Source organism: Pongo abelii, chromosome 19 (assembly GCF_028885655.2).
Source record: "Pongo abelii isolate AG06213 chromosome 19, NHGRI_mPonAbe1-v2.0_pri, whole genome shotgun sequence".
NCBI lineage: Eukaryota > Metazoa > Chordata > Mammalia > Primates > Hominidae > Pongo > Pongo abelii.
Window position 1 is genome coordinate 50,079,639 of NC_072004.2, and position 18,713 is coordinate 50,098,351.

Here is an 18,713-nt window from a genome sequence, read left to right on the forward strand (position 1 = left end):
TTGGGAGGGAAATTTGTCTGTCCTGTGATATCACAATACTAAAGAGATGAAGCTGGGATATCTCACATGTCACCAATGGGACAGGCCTCTACGGAATAGCTGACATGAATTTAGGCTTACACGCACCAGTGGGAAATAAATAGAGCTGCCAGTTATTCTGTGAATTGGGCCTCAATTATCTTATCAGGGAAGTGGAAATTGGCATCTCCTGCTCCCACTCTCTGAACCACTTGGTGGAATGTGATAGCCTGGACCCTTTTGAAAAAAAAACTTTTTGAAGAGAATGGCCAGGGCGATTCGAATTCCTGTTTTGAGTGCTCCATTTTCAACTCTGGTGATCTTTATTTTCAGGGCATGTTTGGTGTGGTCTCACCTGGGGCCAAAAAGGGTAACATCTGAATAAGGCAGAAGTGATGACACTCTCCCACAGTACCAAGGAGGTCTGGGAGCAGAGGACCACAATAGAGGGAGGAGAATGGTGGAGACAGTTGAAAATGCCTCCACCATTGACACTGGGCTTGAGTGTCAGCATAGTTAAGACAAGCAAGCTTGCATACTTGAAGCTGGCACCTCCTTCTTGGGTTCAAGCCATTGCCCCTTCTCTTTATAGAGAGTTTCATTTTGTGGGAAGATAGAAACTGGGGATGATTGGAGGAAAAGATTTTAATCAGAACATTAGTGTCATGTTGGGAGTTACATAATTCAGGGGTTGCCAACACCCTTTGGTCAACACAGAGGTTCCAAGTATATGCAAGAATAGCTCAACTTCAGCCGGGTGTGGTGGCTCACGCCTGTAATCTCAGCACTTTGGGAGACCAAAGCAGGCAGATCACGAGGTCAGGAGATTTAGATCAGCCTGGCCAACATGATGAAAACCTGTCTCTACTAAAAATACAAAAATTAGCCGGGTGTGGTGGTACGTGCCTGTAGTCCCAGCTACTCAGGAGGCTAAGGCAGGAGAATCTCTTGAATCCGGGAGACGGAGGTTGCAGTGAGCTGAGATCGCACCACTGTACTCCAGCCTGGTGACAGAGCGAGACTCCGTCTCAAAAAAAAAAAAAAAAAAAAAAAAAGAGAGAATAGCTCAGCTTTTCCATCGAATGGGGACACCTCTGAGAAAATTGTTTGCTCAATCCATTCAAGTTGTTCTGAAGAAATAATTTCCTCAGTGAATGGGTGATCAGGACTTGGTATGGCCACAGGCTCCCTCACAAAAATGGATGTGTCTATGAACCATGGGCTGACTATTTCTCACTGTAGAGTGGAAGGTGCTGATGCTCTTTCACAACTGCGCTAACTATACGGATGTGATATAACTGATGATGTCACAATAGCCTGTCATAAGTAACCTTCACTATCTGGATTGGAAGATCCTCTTCTAAGATGATATCCTCATTCACACATCTGGCACCTGGACTGGGATGTTTGAAGGACAGGCTCCGCTGGAACTGTCAACTAGAGCTGTCAACATGCCCTTTCAAGATGGCAGCCTTGAGACTCAAAGATGAGTGTTCCTAGTAAACTAGGGTCATACTCATGGCCTTTTGTGACCTAGCCACAGAAGTCACAGCATATCTCTTCCACTACAGTCTGTTGGTGAAAACAGCCACAAGCCTGTCCAGATTCAAGGAGAGAGAGCCTGGATCTCACCTATCAATGAGAGGAGTGTCACAGAAATATGGCCGTCTTTAAAAACCACTACAACATTATTTTATCAGTAAATATTTATTTTAGTTTCTATTGCTTCTGTAACAAATTACCACAAATGTAGAGGCTTAAAACCACATGAATTATTCTCTTACAGTTCTGGAGGTCTAAAGTCTGAAATGGGTCTCACTAGGCTAAAACTAAGCTGTTAGTGGGGTGGCAATTGTTTTTGGAGGCTGTAGGGGAGATTCCAATTTCTTGCCTTTATTGGCTTCTAGAGGCTGCCCACATGGATTGGCTATAGTGGGCAATGGATGGTCCAGTTCTTCTCACATTGTGTCAATCTGATACTGACACTCCTGCCTCCCTTATAAGGATCCTTGTGATTATGCTGGGCTTACTCAGATACTCCAGGATATTCTCCCTATCTCAAAGTCAGTGATTAGCAACCTTAATTCCTTCTGGCTGTGTACAGGTCTCAGGGATTAGGATGTGGATATTCTTTTGGGGGAAAGGTTATTCTGACTACCACAATATTTCAGTATGTATCTTTAAAATAAGGATTTTAAAACCCAACACAATCAAATTACCATTGCTTATTTGCCATCTGTGTATTCTCCTCAGTCTGTTCATGTTTTTTGTTCATTTTCTAACTGGATGATACATTTGCTTACTTTCGAGTTTTGATAATTATTTATATATTCTGAATACAAGTCCTTTGTCAATTAAGTGGTTTGCAATGACTTTTTCCCAGTCTGTAGTTTGTCTTTTCATTCTCTTGATGAGGGCTTTTTGAAGAGCAAGATTTTAAAATTTTGATGAAATCTAATTTGTTGCTTTTTTCTTTTATGGATTATGCATGCTTTTGGTATCAAATCTGAAATTTTTTTACCTAGTCCTAGGTCCTAAAATTATTTTTTCTATCTATTTTATTTTGTTTTTTTAAGACAGAGTCTGGTTCTGTCACCCAGGCTGGAGTGCACTGGCGCAATCTTAGCTCATTGCAACCTCCACCTCCTGGGCTGAATTCTTATTTTTTTCTAAATGTCTTGTCTTACATAACACACGTCCCAGTTTATTTGACTTCCCCAACTTTAATGGGAGTTTGAATCACCGTGATCATGAAGTCTGTGATCCATTTTGAGTTAATTTTTGTGGAAGCTGTGAAGTTTATGTTGAGATTTGTTTTTTGGTCTTTGATGCCCAATTGCTCAGGTACTATTTGTTAAAAAGGCTGTCTTTCCATTATTTTTTCCATAAATGTTTGGTAGAACTTGCTTATGAAACCAGCTAGGTATGAAGATGTTTTCTAACAAAGGGTTTTAATTATTGATTTAATTACTTAGTGGAAATAAAAACATTCATATTTTCCATATCTTCTGGTAACACATTCTTGTGTCAATAAATTATATTCCTAATAAGGGAGAAAAGGGACTATACTCTAAAGCACTAGCAAAATTTAGCAAGCATGTGTCAGCCTGAGCAGGGGAATTAGACTTGGGTTTGGATTTTGAGGGTGCTTGATAAAAGGAGTTGGAATATAAGCCTCGATAACAGAAAACTTACTGACTTGGGAGTATTCTTTCTAGATATAGGCTGTAACCTCCTGAGAAGGACCCCAGGGGTTGGTACCGATTTGTTGCCAGAAAGGCTCCAGAAGCCTGAGAAAGCAATGGCTCTGCCAAGTGAAGTTAAAATACCCGAATTCCCATGACAGATGGAAAAGGAAGGGATTAAAAGAGTCATGAAAGTGGTCATGCTGGAGTGGATACATTACATAGGCCAGAAGACTCACCAGATTATGTTCCACGGGAATGCACTATTCACCAAAGCCACCAGGACTCCCTGGTGAGAGGAGCACCAGCATCTCTAAGAAGTTAGTGGTCCAGTCTTCTTTATAGGCTAGGGCTGATGTTAAGAGTGCTGTCACAAAACTTGGCCCATTGATAGCTCTCCCTCCTTGAACCAGTGGGGCCCTCTCTCCTTGAAGCAGTGGAGCTCTCTTGCCTTGAAGCAGTGGAGGCTAGGTATCAGCATTTAACAAACAGAAGCCAAGGGGTTCTAAATATCATCATAGCCAGCAAGGTTGGAGTGACAATCAAGGGGTCTTGACCCATGGAGAGTTGTGGCAATGGTTAATAGAACAAGCATCTCTAGAGGGAAGGTGAAGTGGAAATCTCTGAAACTGCCCCCTTCTCCCAGGAAAAGAGAGTAGATTAGAAACAATATTGCAATCTAGTGGAGGGGATGGTGGAGACTAATGCCACCCTTAAGGATATAAAAAATGCAAGGAAAATGGTTATTATCATATCTATTTAATTTGCAAGTCTGGCTTCTGCAGAAACTGGATGGATCCTAGAGAATGACCATAGAACACTGTGAGCTCAACCAGGTAATAACCTGATTGCCGCTTCTGTAACCAGGTACTGACACATGCCAGGTATTAAGTACATGTTATATACCTATTGATTTGGCAAATGCATTCTGTCCCATAACAAGTAGGAAAGAGGATAAGAAAAAGTTCCCATTCATGCGAATGGAAAATATTCATTTACAGTTTTCTCTTGGACTATTAACTCTCATCTTCTGCATACTATAGTCTGAAGAGATCTGAATTTTCATGTGTCTCTCAAACAACACATTGATCCATTACATTGGTGACATCATGTTGATAGGGCATGATAGACAAGAAGTGGCCATATGTTGGACACCCTGTAAGACATATGTATTCCAGCCGGGTGCGGTGGCTCATGCCTGTAATCCCAGCACTTTGGGAGGCTGAGGCGGGTGGATCACCTGAGGTTGGGAGTTCAAGACCAGCCTGACCAACATGGAGAAACCCCATCTCTACTAAAAATACAAAATTAGCCGGGCATGGTGGCACATGCCTGTAATCCCAGCTACATGGGAGGCTGAGGCAGGAGAATCACTTGAACCTGGGAGGTGGAGGTTGCAGTGAGCCGAGATTGCGCCACTGCACTCCAACCTAGACGACAAGAGCGAAACTCCGTCTCAAAAAAAAGAAAAAGAAAAAGAAAAAGAAAAAGAAAAAGAAAAGAAAAGAAAAGAAAAAGACAAAGAAAAAACATGTATTCCATGAGGTGGGAGATAACTCTTATAACTATTTATGGACTTGTCATTTCAGGAAAGGTTTTATGAGTCCAGTTGTCAGGGGCATACAGGGATATCTCCTTCAAAGTGAAAAACAAATTAACATGATGTATTAGCAAAAGGTTAAGAAAATAAACCATTGGAACGGAACAGAAATTCCAAAAGCAGACCACACATGTATGGGTCCAAAATCGCACTGCAAAGCAAAGGGAAAATGATGATTGTGATGTTTAATTTTATGTGTCAACTTGACTGGCCCATGAGGTCCCCAGACATTTGATCAATCATTACCCTGGGTGTTTCTGTAAGGGCATTTTTGGATGAGATTTACATTGAAATCAATAAACTGAGTAAAGCAGATTGCCCTCTCTAATGCGGTGGGCTTCATTCAATTAGTTGAAGGTCTGAATAGAACAAAAAGCCTGACCCTCCTGCCTGTAAGAGAGAATTCCTCTTGCCTGATTGCCTTCACACTGGGACATAGGTTTTTCTCCTGCCTTTGAACTTAAACTGAAACATCATCTTTTCCTGGGCCTTAAGCCTGCCCATTCTCAGGTCTTTGAACTCAAATTGGGACTACACTAGCAGCTCTCCTGGGTCTCCAGCTTGCGAGTTCACCCTGCAGATCTTGGAACTTGTCAGCCTTCATAATTAAATGAGCCAATTCTCTAATTTCTTATTTTTTATACACATGCCATTGGTTCTGTGTCTCTGGGGAATCCTGACTTATACAATGGTCTTACCAATGAGTTGCCAAGGTCCATTGGGTATTCATGTGGCAAAAAATAAATCTTGAACCTTTCTTCACACCAAACATAAAAATCAACTCCAGATGGATTGTAATTTAAATATTAATGCTAAAACAATAAAGCTTCTACAAGTTAACATAGAAGGATATCTTTATTGCCTTAGGATAGGGGAAGATTTCTCATTAGCTCACAAAAGGCCTAACTGTATATAAAAGATTGAAGCATGTGACTCTATTAAAAGGAATAACAATTGTGAAAATCCATTAAAGCATTCTGCTCTATCGAAGGAGGCTGTGACCACTCATTTCTGAGAAATATCTGTCATGTGAAAACATAATCACATGATTATGCATAATCCTAAGCATAATCCCTGGGTGTTTCCAACTCCTGGTCACCCATCTGGAGATACAAATTCCCCATAAGCACCTCAATCAACAAGTGAACCACTCGTTTGTGTACCCTAAACCTTTCAAGTAACCATAGGCAACCCTGGGCTGAGAACTCACATGACACCACCATAGTCAAAATGTCTTGCATCAGCACCTCCAATGTTCCCATTGTCCAGGGCTGCCTATAAAAAGGAGAGATGACAGCTCATACCCCAGAAGGAGGCCAGGAGTTGTGAGTTTCCAAGCCCTAGCTCACTCTGACCACTTCTCTGCCTGCCCAGCATCATGAAAGGCCTTGCAGCTGCTCTCGTTGTCCTCCTCTGCACCATGGCCCTCTGCTCCTGTGCACAAGGTGAGTCTGTTATCCATGTGCTTTGATGGCTCCCTGGGCAGAAGTCAGGTGACATCTTCCAAGTACTGTGGCCTGAAAACCCTCGTGTGAAATTAGGGATCCTCAAATGGGGTTTCAAAGTGACATCACTGTTTTCTTCAAGAAGGTTGAAAAGCAGTCTATTGATCTGGGCAGCAGGATGGGAGTCAGAGAAGTTTTATCCTACTGAGATAAATGAGATGGTTGAAGTCTAATTTATTGGATTATTAGCATGAGGTAGAATCTAGGTCTATTTAGTTCTCACTGGTGCTGGTAAGTTTTACAATGACCTCAGCAGTCTCCTAGAGTTCAACCCCTTGGGTAACATAAAAAATGTCTATACTTTTCTCAGCTATCTTATGATTTAATCTATTAGAAAAAAAATTCCCCAAGGAGAGTTAGGAGAAGGGCATAGACTATTCAGAGAGCTCGATTCCCTGTAGCGTAAAATAAAGACTAAAATGGAGAGACAAGACTAGGGAAATTAAGGAGAAACAAACAAAAAGCCAGATTATTTCCAGCTTTCTTTTCCTGCAGGCCTCAACTCTGAGCTATGCTGTCTCCCTTTGCTCTTTTGTGACCCGCCTGGGCTTCTTCTCCTGAGCAACTCCTGTTGTCCTTGTTCCCTCAGATAAGATTCATACCCCAAGCATCTGCTGCTTCTCCTACACCTCCCAGTAGATGCACTGCAAATTTTTGGTTGCCTATTATAAAACCAGTGGTGAGCAGTCTTAAAATTAAAATCCTACGATATATTTTAATTACTTTATACAGTCAATATTCATTTAGTTTTCATCACATATTTGCTCCTCCTGTCCTCTTAAATTCTTCTGCATTTCTGAGCTCCATCTGCAATCACTTTTCTTCTGCCTGAAGGAATCCTCTTAGTATTTTCATTACTGTAGGTCTTCTGATAGTGAAGTCTCCATTTTTTGCTTGCTTGGAAATGTCTTCATTTTACCTTCATTTTACCTTCACACTGGATATGAAAGTCCATAGTAGCTCCCACCTCCTACTTGTGCTTACGTGCTCCTTGTCCCTTGTCCCATGGGTTGTCTCCTCCATATGCCCTATTTGCAGACAGAAGGACTGGTGCTGACATTACGCCAGGGCAAGAGCACTGGCTGCTGGAGTCAGCAAATTTGCAGTGGATATGGAGAAACATGAGAGGCAGGAGACAAGGGGGTGCCTTAACCGTGAGGGAACCAGCATCCAGAACCTGAGAAAAACCAAGTAAATTTCTTCCACTCTTGAAAAGGGACCAGCAAGAAGTTGATGAAGACCTCACTGCTCAGGACTGTGAAGTAGGGCACAAAAGGAACTAAGGAAGTCAGGCATTCATCCTTGACTTTGAGTGTTTCTTTCAAATCTCTGCCTCTGTCTTACTCTCACTCCCTTGCTCCCTCTTCAGGGAGTATAGCTCTTGGAATGGCTGGCCTTTGTTCCATCTCTTTTGGGTAGCAACTTCATTCGGTCTACAGAGACTTTTCCCAGCAAGAGACCGTCTTCTCTAAATAGCTCTAGGAGTAGAGCTTCTCAGGAGAACTGAAGGAACTCTGCCACTTCCTCACCCTAGGAACCAACTAGACCGAGTTTGCATCTTGTGAATGACTGAGTTAGGCCTCAGTTTTCCCAACTAACAATGGGTCCTAGCCCTCTCCTGCCTTTCAGATCTAGGTTATATATCTAAGTCCTCGGAAAATAGCCCAGAACATTTTGAAACCTTTTGTGAAGTTCTTTGATTTTACTTAGAGAATCTTAATCCACAAGAATTAAGTGATATGGCTTAAATGTCTGTCCAGAGCATAGGGAAACAACTCTAAAATGAAGAAAGGACAAGGGTCAAGAGAGTCTCATGGGACAGATGAGACTTGTGAGCTGAGGGCCATGGAAAGGAGATGGAGGGTACCAAAGAAGACCTGTTCAGTGTTGGGCAGGCAGAGGAGTGTAGGCAATGCCAAAACAGGACTGGGCACTCACTGCCATCTACATCTTTCTGGGGTCCAAGCCATGTCCTCAACCCTTTACAGGCAACTCTAAACCATGAGGAGCTGGAGACTGGGGATGACCAGAGGGGAAGATGTTAAGTGCATGGTGTCTTGCTCTGAGTTGTACATGTTGGGGTACCTTGGGTCCCCCAGGGGTTCAGGATGTACAAGAGCAACTCAACTGCTCACTTGTTGGGGCTGAATGTGCAGAAATGTTTTTGACAGTGACAGAAGGTGAGATGTGGGTGTTGAAGTCATACGTACATGGAGAGATCTTCAGATTAACACTTCCTCCACAGAGCAGCTCTCTAATGCTATGCTGCAGCTCCTCTGACCACATGGTGTGATGTAAATGGTGATGCCAAAGCGTTCTGGGCAGCACAAGTCACATTTAAACCGCACCCTGGGTGAAAAGGACCATTACATCGTGTTAATCGGAGTGCTTCTAAGAAATGCTTAGCTCATGAGGAGGAAGTCAAGAATTGGTGTCACCAAGAAGCCAAGCTTAGCTGGCACCTTCTATCAAGAACAGATCTATTTGTGAATGGCACCATGGTCATTTCCTCCTATGGAACAGATATTTCTAGTGTTGTGTTTCCATTGCACAGAAGTGACACGTAAGATGATACCCCAGAATCTTAAGTAGTTCGAGTTGTGTTTGATCCAGACCCAAATGGACAGAATGGAATAGGGATAGTCTGGACTATAGGAATGACAAGAATGATGGGGCCAGCCTTTTAACTGCTGTTTGATTCATTGAACATTCATAGCTCCCTGCAATATGCCATCATTGGGTTTGACACTGGGTAATAGACATGAATATGCGTGACATATGGGGTGTCTATATAGATCAGGAGCCTTAGATGCCCTTATTTTTTCACCCAGGAAGCCTACAGCTAGGAAAATATCCTACAGAAATAACCTCACTTATGGAGAAAGTTTTTTGCATACAGATGTTTGGCACAATTTATAACAATGAAAAATTGTCCAGGTGCAGTGGCTTACACCTGTAATCCTAGCACTTTGGGAGGCCCAGGCAAGCAGATCACCTGAGGTCAGGAGTTCGAGACCAGCCTGGCCAACATGGTGAAACCCCATCTTTACTAAAACTACAAAAATTAGCTGGGCGTAGTGGTGCGCGCCTGTAGTTCCAGCTACTCAGGAGGCTGAGGTAGGAGAATCGCTTGAACCTGGGAGGTGGGGGTTGCACTGAGCTGGGATCACACCACTGTACTCCATCCTGGGCAACAGAGTGAGACTCCATCTAAAAAACAGGAAAAATTGAAACCAACCCACATATGTTACAGTAGTGCACGACAATATTAATGTACTAGGCTTGAGTAAATTAGGCAGTTCTTAAAAATACTGGAATGATTTGGAAAAGTCTTTTAATATTAAGCACAGTCATACGCTGCATAACAATGCTTTGGTCAATGACAAACTGCATATATTATACAGTGGTGGTCCCATAAGATTATAATTCTGCATTTGTACTATACCTTTTCTATGTTTAGATATGCTTAGATATGCAAATACTTAACATTGCATTGCAGTTGCCTATAGTATTCAGTACAGTGGCATGCTGTACAACTTTGTAGCCTAGGAGCTACAGGCTGTACCCTACAGCGAAGGTGTATGGTAAACTACACCATCTAGGTTTGTGTAAGTCTATGATATACCCACAATAACAAAAACGGACTAATGACAAGTTCCTCAGATGTATTCTTGTCATTAAGTGATTCATGGCTGTATAAATAAAAATTACAAAATTAAAACCTGTATCATGACAACAGTAATGTCTTCCCACACCAGACACAGTAAGAAGAAGGAAAAAAGCAAATGAGCAAATGGTACTATCATAAGCCTAGAAAAAAAACTGCACTAGAAAGAAATACACCAAACTGTTTAAAAAAAAAAAAAGTGGCTAGGTTTGTGTACTAGAATTTTTCCTACCTTCAATGAAATTTTTTTTTTCAGATTTTGCATCAGAATGCACATATGCCACAACAGGGAATGTAGAAAAAAACTCTCACATTCCTGCCTCCATTTGCCTGCTGCCTACCCAGCTTTGAGATCCTAAATGGGTTTTTATTCTTTTCTGTATTTTATGTGTTTTCAAAATTAACTTTACTACTTTTTGGTGTAATCTATAGTTCACATGACAAAACATATAAAAATGTATTTGAACTAAAAACACTAGTAACATTGCTCTTCCTGTACTCCTACGAGACCCCCTCGTATGCTGGTGGATGAGACATTATGAGGATGTGATGACTGAGAAAGCAGCAGCCATTTTGTGACCACGAGGTGACAAGCTCAAATAAGAAAAGCCAACAAAATAGTGGGGGAAGGGAAGATGTTTTAAGAAGCCTGAGTTCTTGATGACACAATTGAGCCATTAAACAAACTCGGGGAGGACCACCTGTTTAAATTTATTTATTTATCTATTTATTTATTTGAGACAAGATCTCACTCTATTGCCCAGGCTGGAGTGCAGTGGCATGATCAGAGCTCACTGTAGGCTTGACTTCCCAGGCTGAAGCAATCCTCCTGTCTCAGCCTCTGAAGTAGCTGAAACTGCAGGCATGCCCAGCTACTTAAAAAAAAAAAAAAATTTTTAGAGACAGGGTCTCACTATGTGCCCAGGTTGGTCTCACACTCTTGGGTTCAAGCAGTCCTCCCACCTTGGCCTCTCCAAGTGCTGGGATTACAGGCGTGAGCCACCATGCCTGGCTCTGATTTATTTACTTTTTCAGTTTTAAGGACCAATTATTATTACAAGAGGTGAATATGCCATAATTTATTTAATTGTACATCATCTTTTAATTGTTACAGATAAGCTGTGACAAACACTTTGTTCATCTTTATGTTTATATCCATGGGATAGATCCCTGGCAGAGCACCTTGCTGATCAAAGGGTAACAACTCTTTAAGGCTCATCATTCATACTAGGCCCCAGTTAACCCAGCTAACCCAGGGACTGGCATATTGTAGAGGTTCAATGAGCCAGTGTCTGAAAGGCCAACCTCAACCTCACCCCTCCTGTAGCACTTCCCCAGTTCTGCTGTCTCCATCCAGGGCATGGGTTTCTCTTGGGTTGTGCTTCTCATGATTCTCTGGCATTATTGTCCATGGCACATCTATGCTGTTGGAACAGCTGGGGAGGCTATCAGAAGGTTCTACTCCGTGAGAGAAAGGCTTTATCTACAGATCTGCCCTTGTGAGAAAGCAGCAGCTAACCCAGTCTGAGGGTGACACCAGCATCTCACCTCCTCTCACTGTGGAAACCATTTCCCCCCACAAGGGAGTAACTGAAGCATTCTTGCAAATAGCCTGAAGCTTTGTGGTGAGCTGAAGCTCTCCTGGTTTGTGCAATGCACAGCATGACACCAATATCATGATTAAAAATTTTCACCTTCAGAGAGGATCGGGAAAAAAACTAATGGGTACTAGGCTTAATATCTGGGTGATGAAATAATCTGTATAACAACCCCCCTGACATGAATTTACCTATGTAACAAGCCTGTACATGTACCCCGAACTTAAAAGTTTAAAAAATGAGAAAAGAAACAAAATTCCTCCTCAGTCTCCCCAAGTTTATATCTTCTAATACCCCAAGGCTGCCTGTAAAGAGAAGAGATGGCTGAGACCCCAGAAGGAGGCAGCGGCTACAAGTCCTGAGTTCAGCTCTTCCCGGCCGCCATGGGAGCTCACACTCTGCCCAGCATCCTGGGATCCCCGCAGTTGCACTTGCTGTCCTTTTCTTCACTGAGGCCCTCTGTCCCCAGGCCCGCTTTCCCTTGTGTGAATTTGTCTTTTGCTCTTGTGCCCCCACTGTCTGGCCATGGCTTGGACCCCACTGCCCAAGTCTATCCCTAAGACCTCCAAGTACAGAACATCAGAGGGATTTCAGGGACTATTTTCCGAGGAGGATTTTTCTTCCTAAGAGGTTTCAGCAACTCTACTCTCCATCTCTGGGTGACAGAGGGAGAGTGAGTCCCATTCTATAGATGTGAAAATGGGATTTTGACAAGAGGTAGGATCTGGGTCCAACTGGTTCTCAGTGGTGTGGCCTTGGCTGTCCTTATGAATTCAGATGGAACTCCCCAAGGAGAGATGGGATGGGAAATAGTTTGTTCAGAAAACTAAATTTCCAGTAAAGAGACATAGAGACCCAAAACCAAGACAGACAGAGAATGAGAAATACCAAGAGAAAGATGCAGAAATTAAAATGTCAGGGAAAAGAAGAAATGCCAGCTTCTTTCTGGATCTCTTTGTCCCCATATCCCCACCCCAAGCAGTGATATCTCCCAGTTCTTCCTGACTCTCAAGGAAAGGGACCAGGAGCAGCTGGCTTGCCTTGTGAACAGTGACTTGGGATCTTTCTGTCCTGTCTCTTGCAGTTGGTACCAACAAAGAGTTCTGCTGCCTCGTCTATACCTCCTGGCAGATTCCACAAAAGTTCATAGTTGACTATTCTGAAACCAGCCCCCAGTGCCCCAAGCCAGGTGTCATGTAAGTGCCAGTGCTCCTGCCCACCCCTCGGGAGGGAGGCTGGGAGGTTTGGGGTGAGGTCCCCTCAGAGTACTCAGCTCTCTAAGGCCCATCAAGGTGAAGGACTCCAGGGGAGGCCCCTGCAGTGTTTTCTGACCTGGCCTGGGGCCTGCAGAGTCCTGAAGGGCCTGCCCCTGGGCAGAGGAAAGAGAGCAGACACGACAACAGGAGGTTTGCTTCCTGAGGAACCCCATCTGAGACACTTGGGGAAGGCCCATGAACCCCGAAGTTAAGGGGAAATTTTACAGGCGAGAGGACAGGCTCTGAGATACCTGGGACAGAGAAGGACGCAGGGGCCACAGGATTCCCCTGATGAATTCGTCAGTTCTTAACTCTTCCTTCCTTCTCCACAGCCTCCTAACCAAGAGGGGCCGGCAGATCTGTGCTGACCCCAATAAGAAGTGGGTCCAGAAATACATCAGCAACCTGAAGCTGGATGCCTGAGGGACCTGGAAGCTGTGAGGACCCGGTGACCTTGGTGGGCCCAGGAGGGAGCAGGAGCCTGAGCCAGGGCAATGACCCTGCCACCCTGGAGGCCACCTCTTCTAAGAGTCCCATCTGCTATGCCCAGCCACATTAACTAACTTTAATCTTAGTTTATGCATCATATTTCATTTTGAAATTGATTTCTATTGTTGAACTGCATTATGAAATTAGTATTTTCTCTGACATCTCATGACATTGACTTTATCACTCTTTCCCCTTTTCCCTTCAACTCTTCGCACATTCAATGCGTGGATCAATCAGTGTGATTAGCTTTCTCAGCAGACATTGTGCCGTATGTATCAAATGACAAATCTTTATGGAATGGTTTTGCTCAGCACCACCTTTTAATATATTGGCAGTACTTATATAAAAGGTAAACCAGCATTCTCATTTTGACGACTCTGTTGATTTTGTTTCACTAATCGGAATCACAGATCGACAGGAATTCTGGGGGAGGAGTAGGGAAATATGAAAAGGGGCAGAAACCACAAGATAGGGACCGAGTACTTCTACAATCATACCAGATGTTTCCGTGGAGATACTTTCCTGAAAAGTTGAAACAGACACCATTATTTTATGAACCATATTGTAACTGAAATGCGATAGAAAAATTTTCTACTTAAATGAATATCAAGATGACATTGCAATGCATATTTATGCACACAAGCTTATTTTCATAAACGAAGCTTTCTTCAGAATGATGGCTAACATCTGTTGAGGCCTTACCAAGTGCTGGGCTTTGGGCTAAGTACATATATTAGTAAAAGTCTAGTAAATACTGCCCACAGTCTAGCAAGGACTTCTTACTTGGAAGTTGCTGAAAGCCTTGGTCATTTTATCTTTGTTCTCCACTCTGCTTTTGGGGAGGATGTTTTCCATGACTATCTGAGATGACGCTTGGGGCTACGTGGCCAGAGTTAGCAAATAAAAATACAGAATGGATACTATTTTAGTGTAAGTATATCCCATGCAATATTTGGGACCTACTTGTACCAAAAATGATTTGTTCTTTATCTGAAACTTGAATTTAATAGGGTATCCTAAATTGTATCTGGCAACCCTCTGAAGAAGGAATACCACTTATAGAGGTGTCTGTTTCCTGTTGGAGATGTCTGTCGATTGGCTTAAGTGTAGAACAGGGCTTCTCAACTTTGAATTCACATTAGAATCACTTAGGAGAGTTTTAAAAATTCCAATGCCAGGGCCTCACCTCCAAAGTTATAAATTTAATTGGACTGATGTGGGGCCTGGCATCAGTAATTTAAAAACTCCCCAGAGGATGTTAATGCACAGCCAAGTTTGAGAACCACTGTTGGTGTGGGGTCATAGGCTGTTTTTAACCACCTTTAGGGTTTCAGAGGCAATGCAACTCTGTTCCAATTTTTGAAGGCATCTGATCTAGTTATTTTTGGTTCATTCCATTGGATGGTTAATCATAAGCAGAAAATCTATCAGATACAGTTATTTCTAGAACTGGGTTTTTACCACGTCTCTTCCAGCACAGCACTGGGAGCTCTGTGGTCATCCCTTCCACCGCCCACCGGTTCCCCATTGTATTGACTCCACATTGCCCCCTGCTGGTGAAACAAGTGCGAAGGTCAGCCTCTTAAGCTCCCTGCCTCTGATGAATACAGCTGCACCTTCACAAAGAGCACAGCTGTTCATTGTGATGGTTAATGTTATGTGTCAACTGGACTAAGCTAAGGGATACCCAGGTAGCTGATAAACATCATTTCTGAGTGTGTCTGTGTGGTGTTCCAGAAGAGATTAGCATCAGAAGACTAAAGAAGATCTGCCCTCACCAATGCAGGCAGGCATCATTCAATTCACTGAGGTCCCAAATAGAACAAAAAGGTCGAAGAAGGGTGACTTTGCTGTCTGCGTTTGAGGTGGGACATCCATCTTCTCCTGCCCTCTGACATCCACGCTTCCAACTCTTGAGCCTTCAGACTCAGACAGGGACTTGTACCATCACCTCCCCTTCTTGACCCCTTCTCAGGTCTGTGAACTTGGACCAGGACTGACAACTTCGGCTGCCCTGGTTCTCAGGCCTTCGGACCAAATCACACCACTGGCTTTCCTGGTTCTCCAGCTTGCAGATGGCAGAACTTCTTGGCTTCCATAATTGTGGGAGCCAATTCCCCTAATAAATATCTCGGTATTTGTATCAACATTGGTATCCAATCTATATCTATAGAGAGAAATAGCCTATTGTTTCTGTTTTTCTGGATAACTGACTAATACATTCATTTTATCATCAAGATAAATATTTATAAGGTGGGATCTGAGAAGGAGGTGGATTTGGCTGCTTCGGGACCTGCTTTCCTGTCCTGCCTAATCTCTCACCTCCTCATTTTTGCTTATATTGACATTAGCTGGGAGTGGAAAATTCTGCTCTTCTAGTCCTGCAAGCTCCAGATCACAGGATTCTTAATTAGCTTGGTTTTCAGGCAGCAAGCAGAAAGTACATTTCTTTAAAAAACTACTTTTTTCCCCTTCTCTGCTATCAGATGAATCAGTTTCAAAGTAAGTTAATTTCTTTCTTAGTGGGCCTTACTAAGACTGATGCAAGAAATAGTCTCCAATACCTGAATTTTCCTTTTTGATAAAACTTTGGCTCAAAGATGGCCTTAGAATATATAACAGGCCATGGGGGTAACCGACAATTTTGGTAACTAGAGGTAACCCTGCTGACTTTGACCTTAGCTACTGCCTTCAGCCAGTTCCATGTTTGGGGACCTATACTTACAACATTGCAGTCTATGTTAGTTAGGGATGGTTTAAGTCACAGTGTCAGAAAAATAACTCAATCTGGCTTAAATGATAAAGGGAACTTATTAGTTCACATAACTGAAGCTTCAAGAGATAGAATTAGTTTCAGGCAAAACTTGATTCAGTGGTCCTTGTTTCGCTATAGACTACACATGTCTTTCTGAATTTCTGATCTCCCTGCATTTGAGAGCTTCATCCTAGAACGAAGTTACTATATTCATCCTAGTTACTCTATTGGCAGAATGGCTTCCAGAAACTTCCAGAGCAAATTGGGAAGACAATGTCTGTATCCTCGTATTTTGAGCCAAGAGCCTGAGTTCCACATTTATTGGTCTGGCTGGCTTGGATTAAGAGCCCATCTCTTAACCCAGGGGCCAGCAAACTACGGCCATTGAGCCCAATTTGACCTACTACCTGTTTTTGTATGGCCTGCAAGCTAAGACATTTTAACATTTTAAGTCATTGAAAACAACCAAAAGAAGAATATTTTGAGAAATATGAAAATTGTATGAAATTTGAGTTTTAGTGTCCATGAAAAAGTTTTATTGGAATGCAGTTGGGCTTATTTGTTTGTGTATTGTTTATAGCCCACAGTCTAGCAAGGACTCTTTACCTGGAATGAATCATATTTTCATATGACAAAGCAGCGCTGAGTAGTTGCGAAAGACACTGTATGACCCACAAAACTTGAAATAGTTTCCATTTGGTCCTTTACAGAGCAAGTTTGCCAGCCTATATCTTAATTCATCTCTGTGGCCAGGGAAGTGGATTTATTGATTTGTTTCAGCTGATCAACGTCTATAATAAGCAATGTTGATGGGCTCAAAACCACACAAACTACCAGAGGGGTTGCTTTTCCAAAGAATCACTTAAGGATAAAAGAGAAAGAAAGAGAGAAAGACCTTGGAACCCAACTAGTATCTACCAAATGTATGTAACTTTCTCATATTAATTGTCTTTATATGTGAAGACGACCAATCCCCTGCCTGTGATGACCTCACACCAGACATGTTCTTCCCAAAATGGGAGTTCAGTCCAGACTCTCCTGTTATATGCCAGTTGTCTTAGGGATTTTCTCACTTTATTCAACACTATACTCAATTTTTACATTAATAACGCAGTAATAATATACCCCTTTGCCATTCTGTATTTTCCTGTATAATAATAATTATGATTGTTATTATTATTATTTTTTGAGACAGAGTTTTTGCTCTTGTTGCCCAGGCTGGAGTGCAATGGTGAGATCACAGCTCACTGCTACGTCTGCCTCCTGGGTTCAAGTGATTCTTGTGCCTCAGCCTCCTGAGTAGCTGGGATTTCAGGCACGCACCACCATACCCAGCTAATTTTTGTATTTTTAGTAGAAACAGGGTTTCACCATGTTGGCCAGGCTGGTCTCGAACTCCTGATCTCAGGTGATCTGCCTGCCTTGGCCTCCCAAAGTGCTGGGATTACAGGCGTGAGCCACTGTGCCTGGTCTTTCCTGAATTATTTTACTAGTTTGATAAAAAGATTTTGATTGGGTTATACCCTGTTGCCCCACAAATGATGGCTAGTTCCCAAATCTGAGACTAAGTTTTCATTATAGAGTTTATATTCTAAACTAAGTCACTAACAACTGTGGCCAGACAATACTTCCAGGGCATTGTAGACATAGGAAGAGGAAAGAAAGTGGCCAGCCTAGTGGGTTCCACCTTTGTGAAGGAGAGGTCTTTACTTCTAACTGCTCTTGAAGCCCAGTGAAGGGGTCTCCAGAGGGTAACTTCTACAAACTGGAAGTGCCTGCAAACAAGGCAACTCATTTTCCAGTTGGATGTCAGCTTTCACAGTGAACCTCATGATTTGCCTGAGCCAAAATGAGCAGGGGAGAAGAAAACAGGAGATAGGAACCAAAGCAGGGAAAAGGATTGTTGGAGGCTGCTCTCCCACCACATGGAATGAGCTTTCCATTGGCCGAGTGATCCTGTGGAAGGGAGCTGGGCTCGAGCCATCCTCCCTGTGACACCCCACACAGGTTGGGGGAATCACATGTCCCATTTTGTCTGGGAAATGACCCAGTTTATGCCAGTTGTGCCAGCATAGTTATTAATAGTATCCCCTTTGAGTCTTAAAGTGCTCATCCTACCAATAGGAGATCCACTGCTTAGCTTACAAGGATCTTAACAGCAGTAGCTGATGGGGTGGTCTCAGGGCTCCTGTCTATAAAGGCCCCTGGATGTGTGGGCAAGAGGGTGCTGAAAGCTAGTCTGCCCATCACCTGTAAGGTCTTGCACTCACACAGGGCTAGGTTGCTTCATGGTGCTTTTTTGTAACATGCTCAGTGGTGTCTTCCAGGCTAGCAAAGGCCCAGGGTATGCTGCCAGTGTTGTGAGCAGAAGAGAGAGGTGAAAGATGTTGGGCAAGGGTGGAATCTCTCACCTAAGAAACTATGCAGAGAGAGGACCCTCAGGAATGCCCATGCATCTGAGGAAAATATACATGCATTGCCCATAATTTCAATATTTTTTTAAAAGATGCAGGGATAACCTAGCAGTGGGGGCAGGGACTACATCTGTAGGCAGTTAAAAGAATTTTTTCTCTCTCTCTTTTAAACATTTAAATTTAAAAAAATTCTTTTAGAGACAGGGTCTTGCTCTGTCACCCAGGC

At 42.9% G+C, this 18,713-nt stretch overlaps 1 protein-coding gene across 1 annotated transcript; it reads left to right on the plus strand.

Moving 5' to 3' along the window:
- Positions 1-1,331: 1,331 nt before the first annotated feature.
- CCL18 (C-C motif chemokine ligand 18) lies at positions 1,332-13,678 on the plus strand. The gene is made up of 4 exons (XM_002827283.3): positions 1,332-1,717; positions 6,073-6,248; positions 12,658-12,769; positions 13,162-13,678. The coding sequence occupies exons 2-4, from the start codon at positions 6,182-6,184 to the stop codon at positions 13,250-13,252; spliced, it is 270 nt and encodes an 89-aa protein (XP_002827329.1). The 5' UTR covers positions 1,332-1,717; positions 6,073-6,181; the 3' UTR covers positions 13,253-13,678.
- The last annotated feature ends 5,035 nt before the right edge of the window (positions 13,679-18,713 follow it).

Coding starts and splice junctions, on each gene's coding strand:
- CCL18 (XM_002827283.3), top strand. CDS start 6,182: ATGAAAGGCCTTGCAGCTGCTCTCGTTGTCCTCCTCTGCACCATGGCC. Junction 6,249..12,657: donor CCTCTGCTCCTGTGCACAAG/GTGAGTCTGTTA, acceptor TGTCTCTTGCAG/TTGGTACCAACAAAGAGTTC. Junction 12,770..13,161: donor TGCCCCAAGCCAGGTGTCAT/GTAAGTGCCAGT, acceptor CCTTCTCCACAG/CCTCCTAACCAAGAGGGGCC.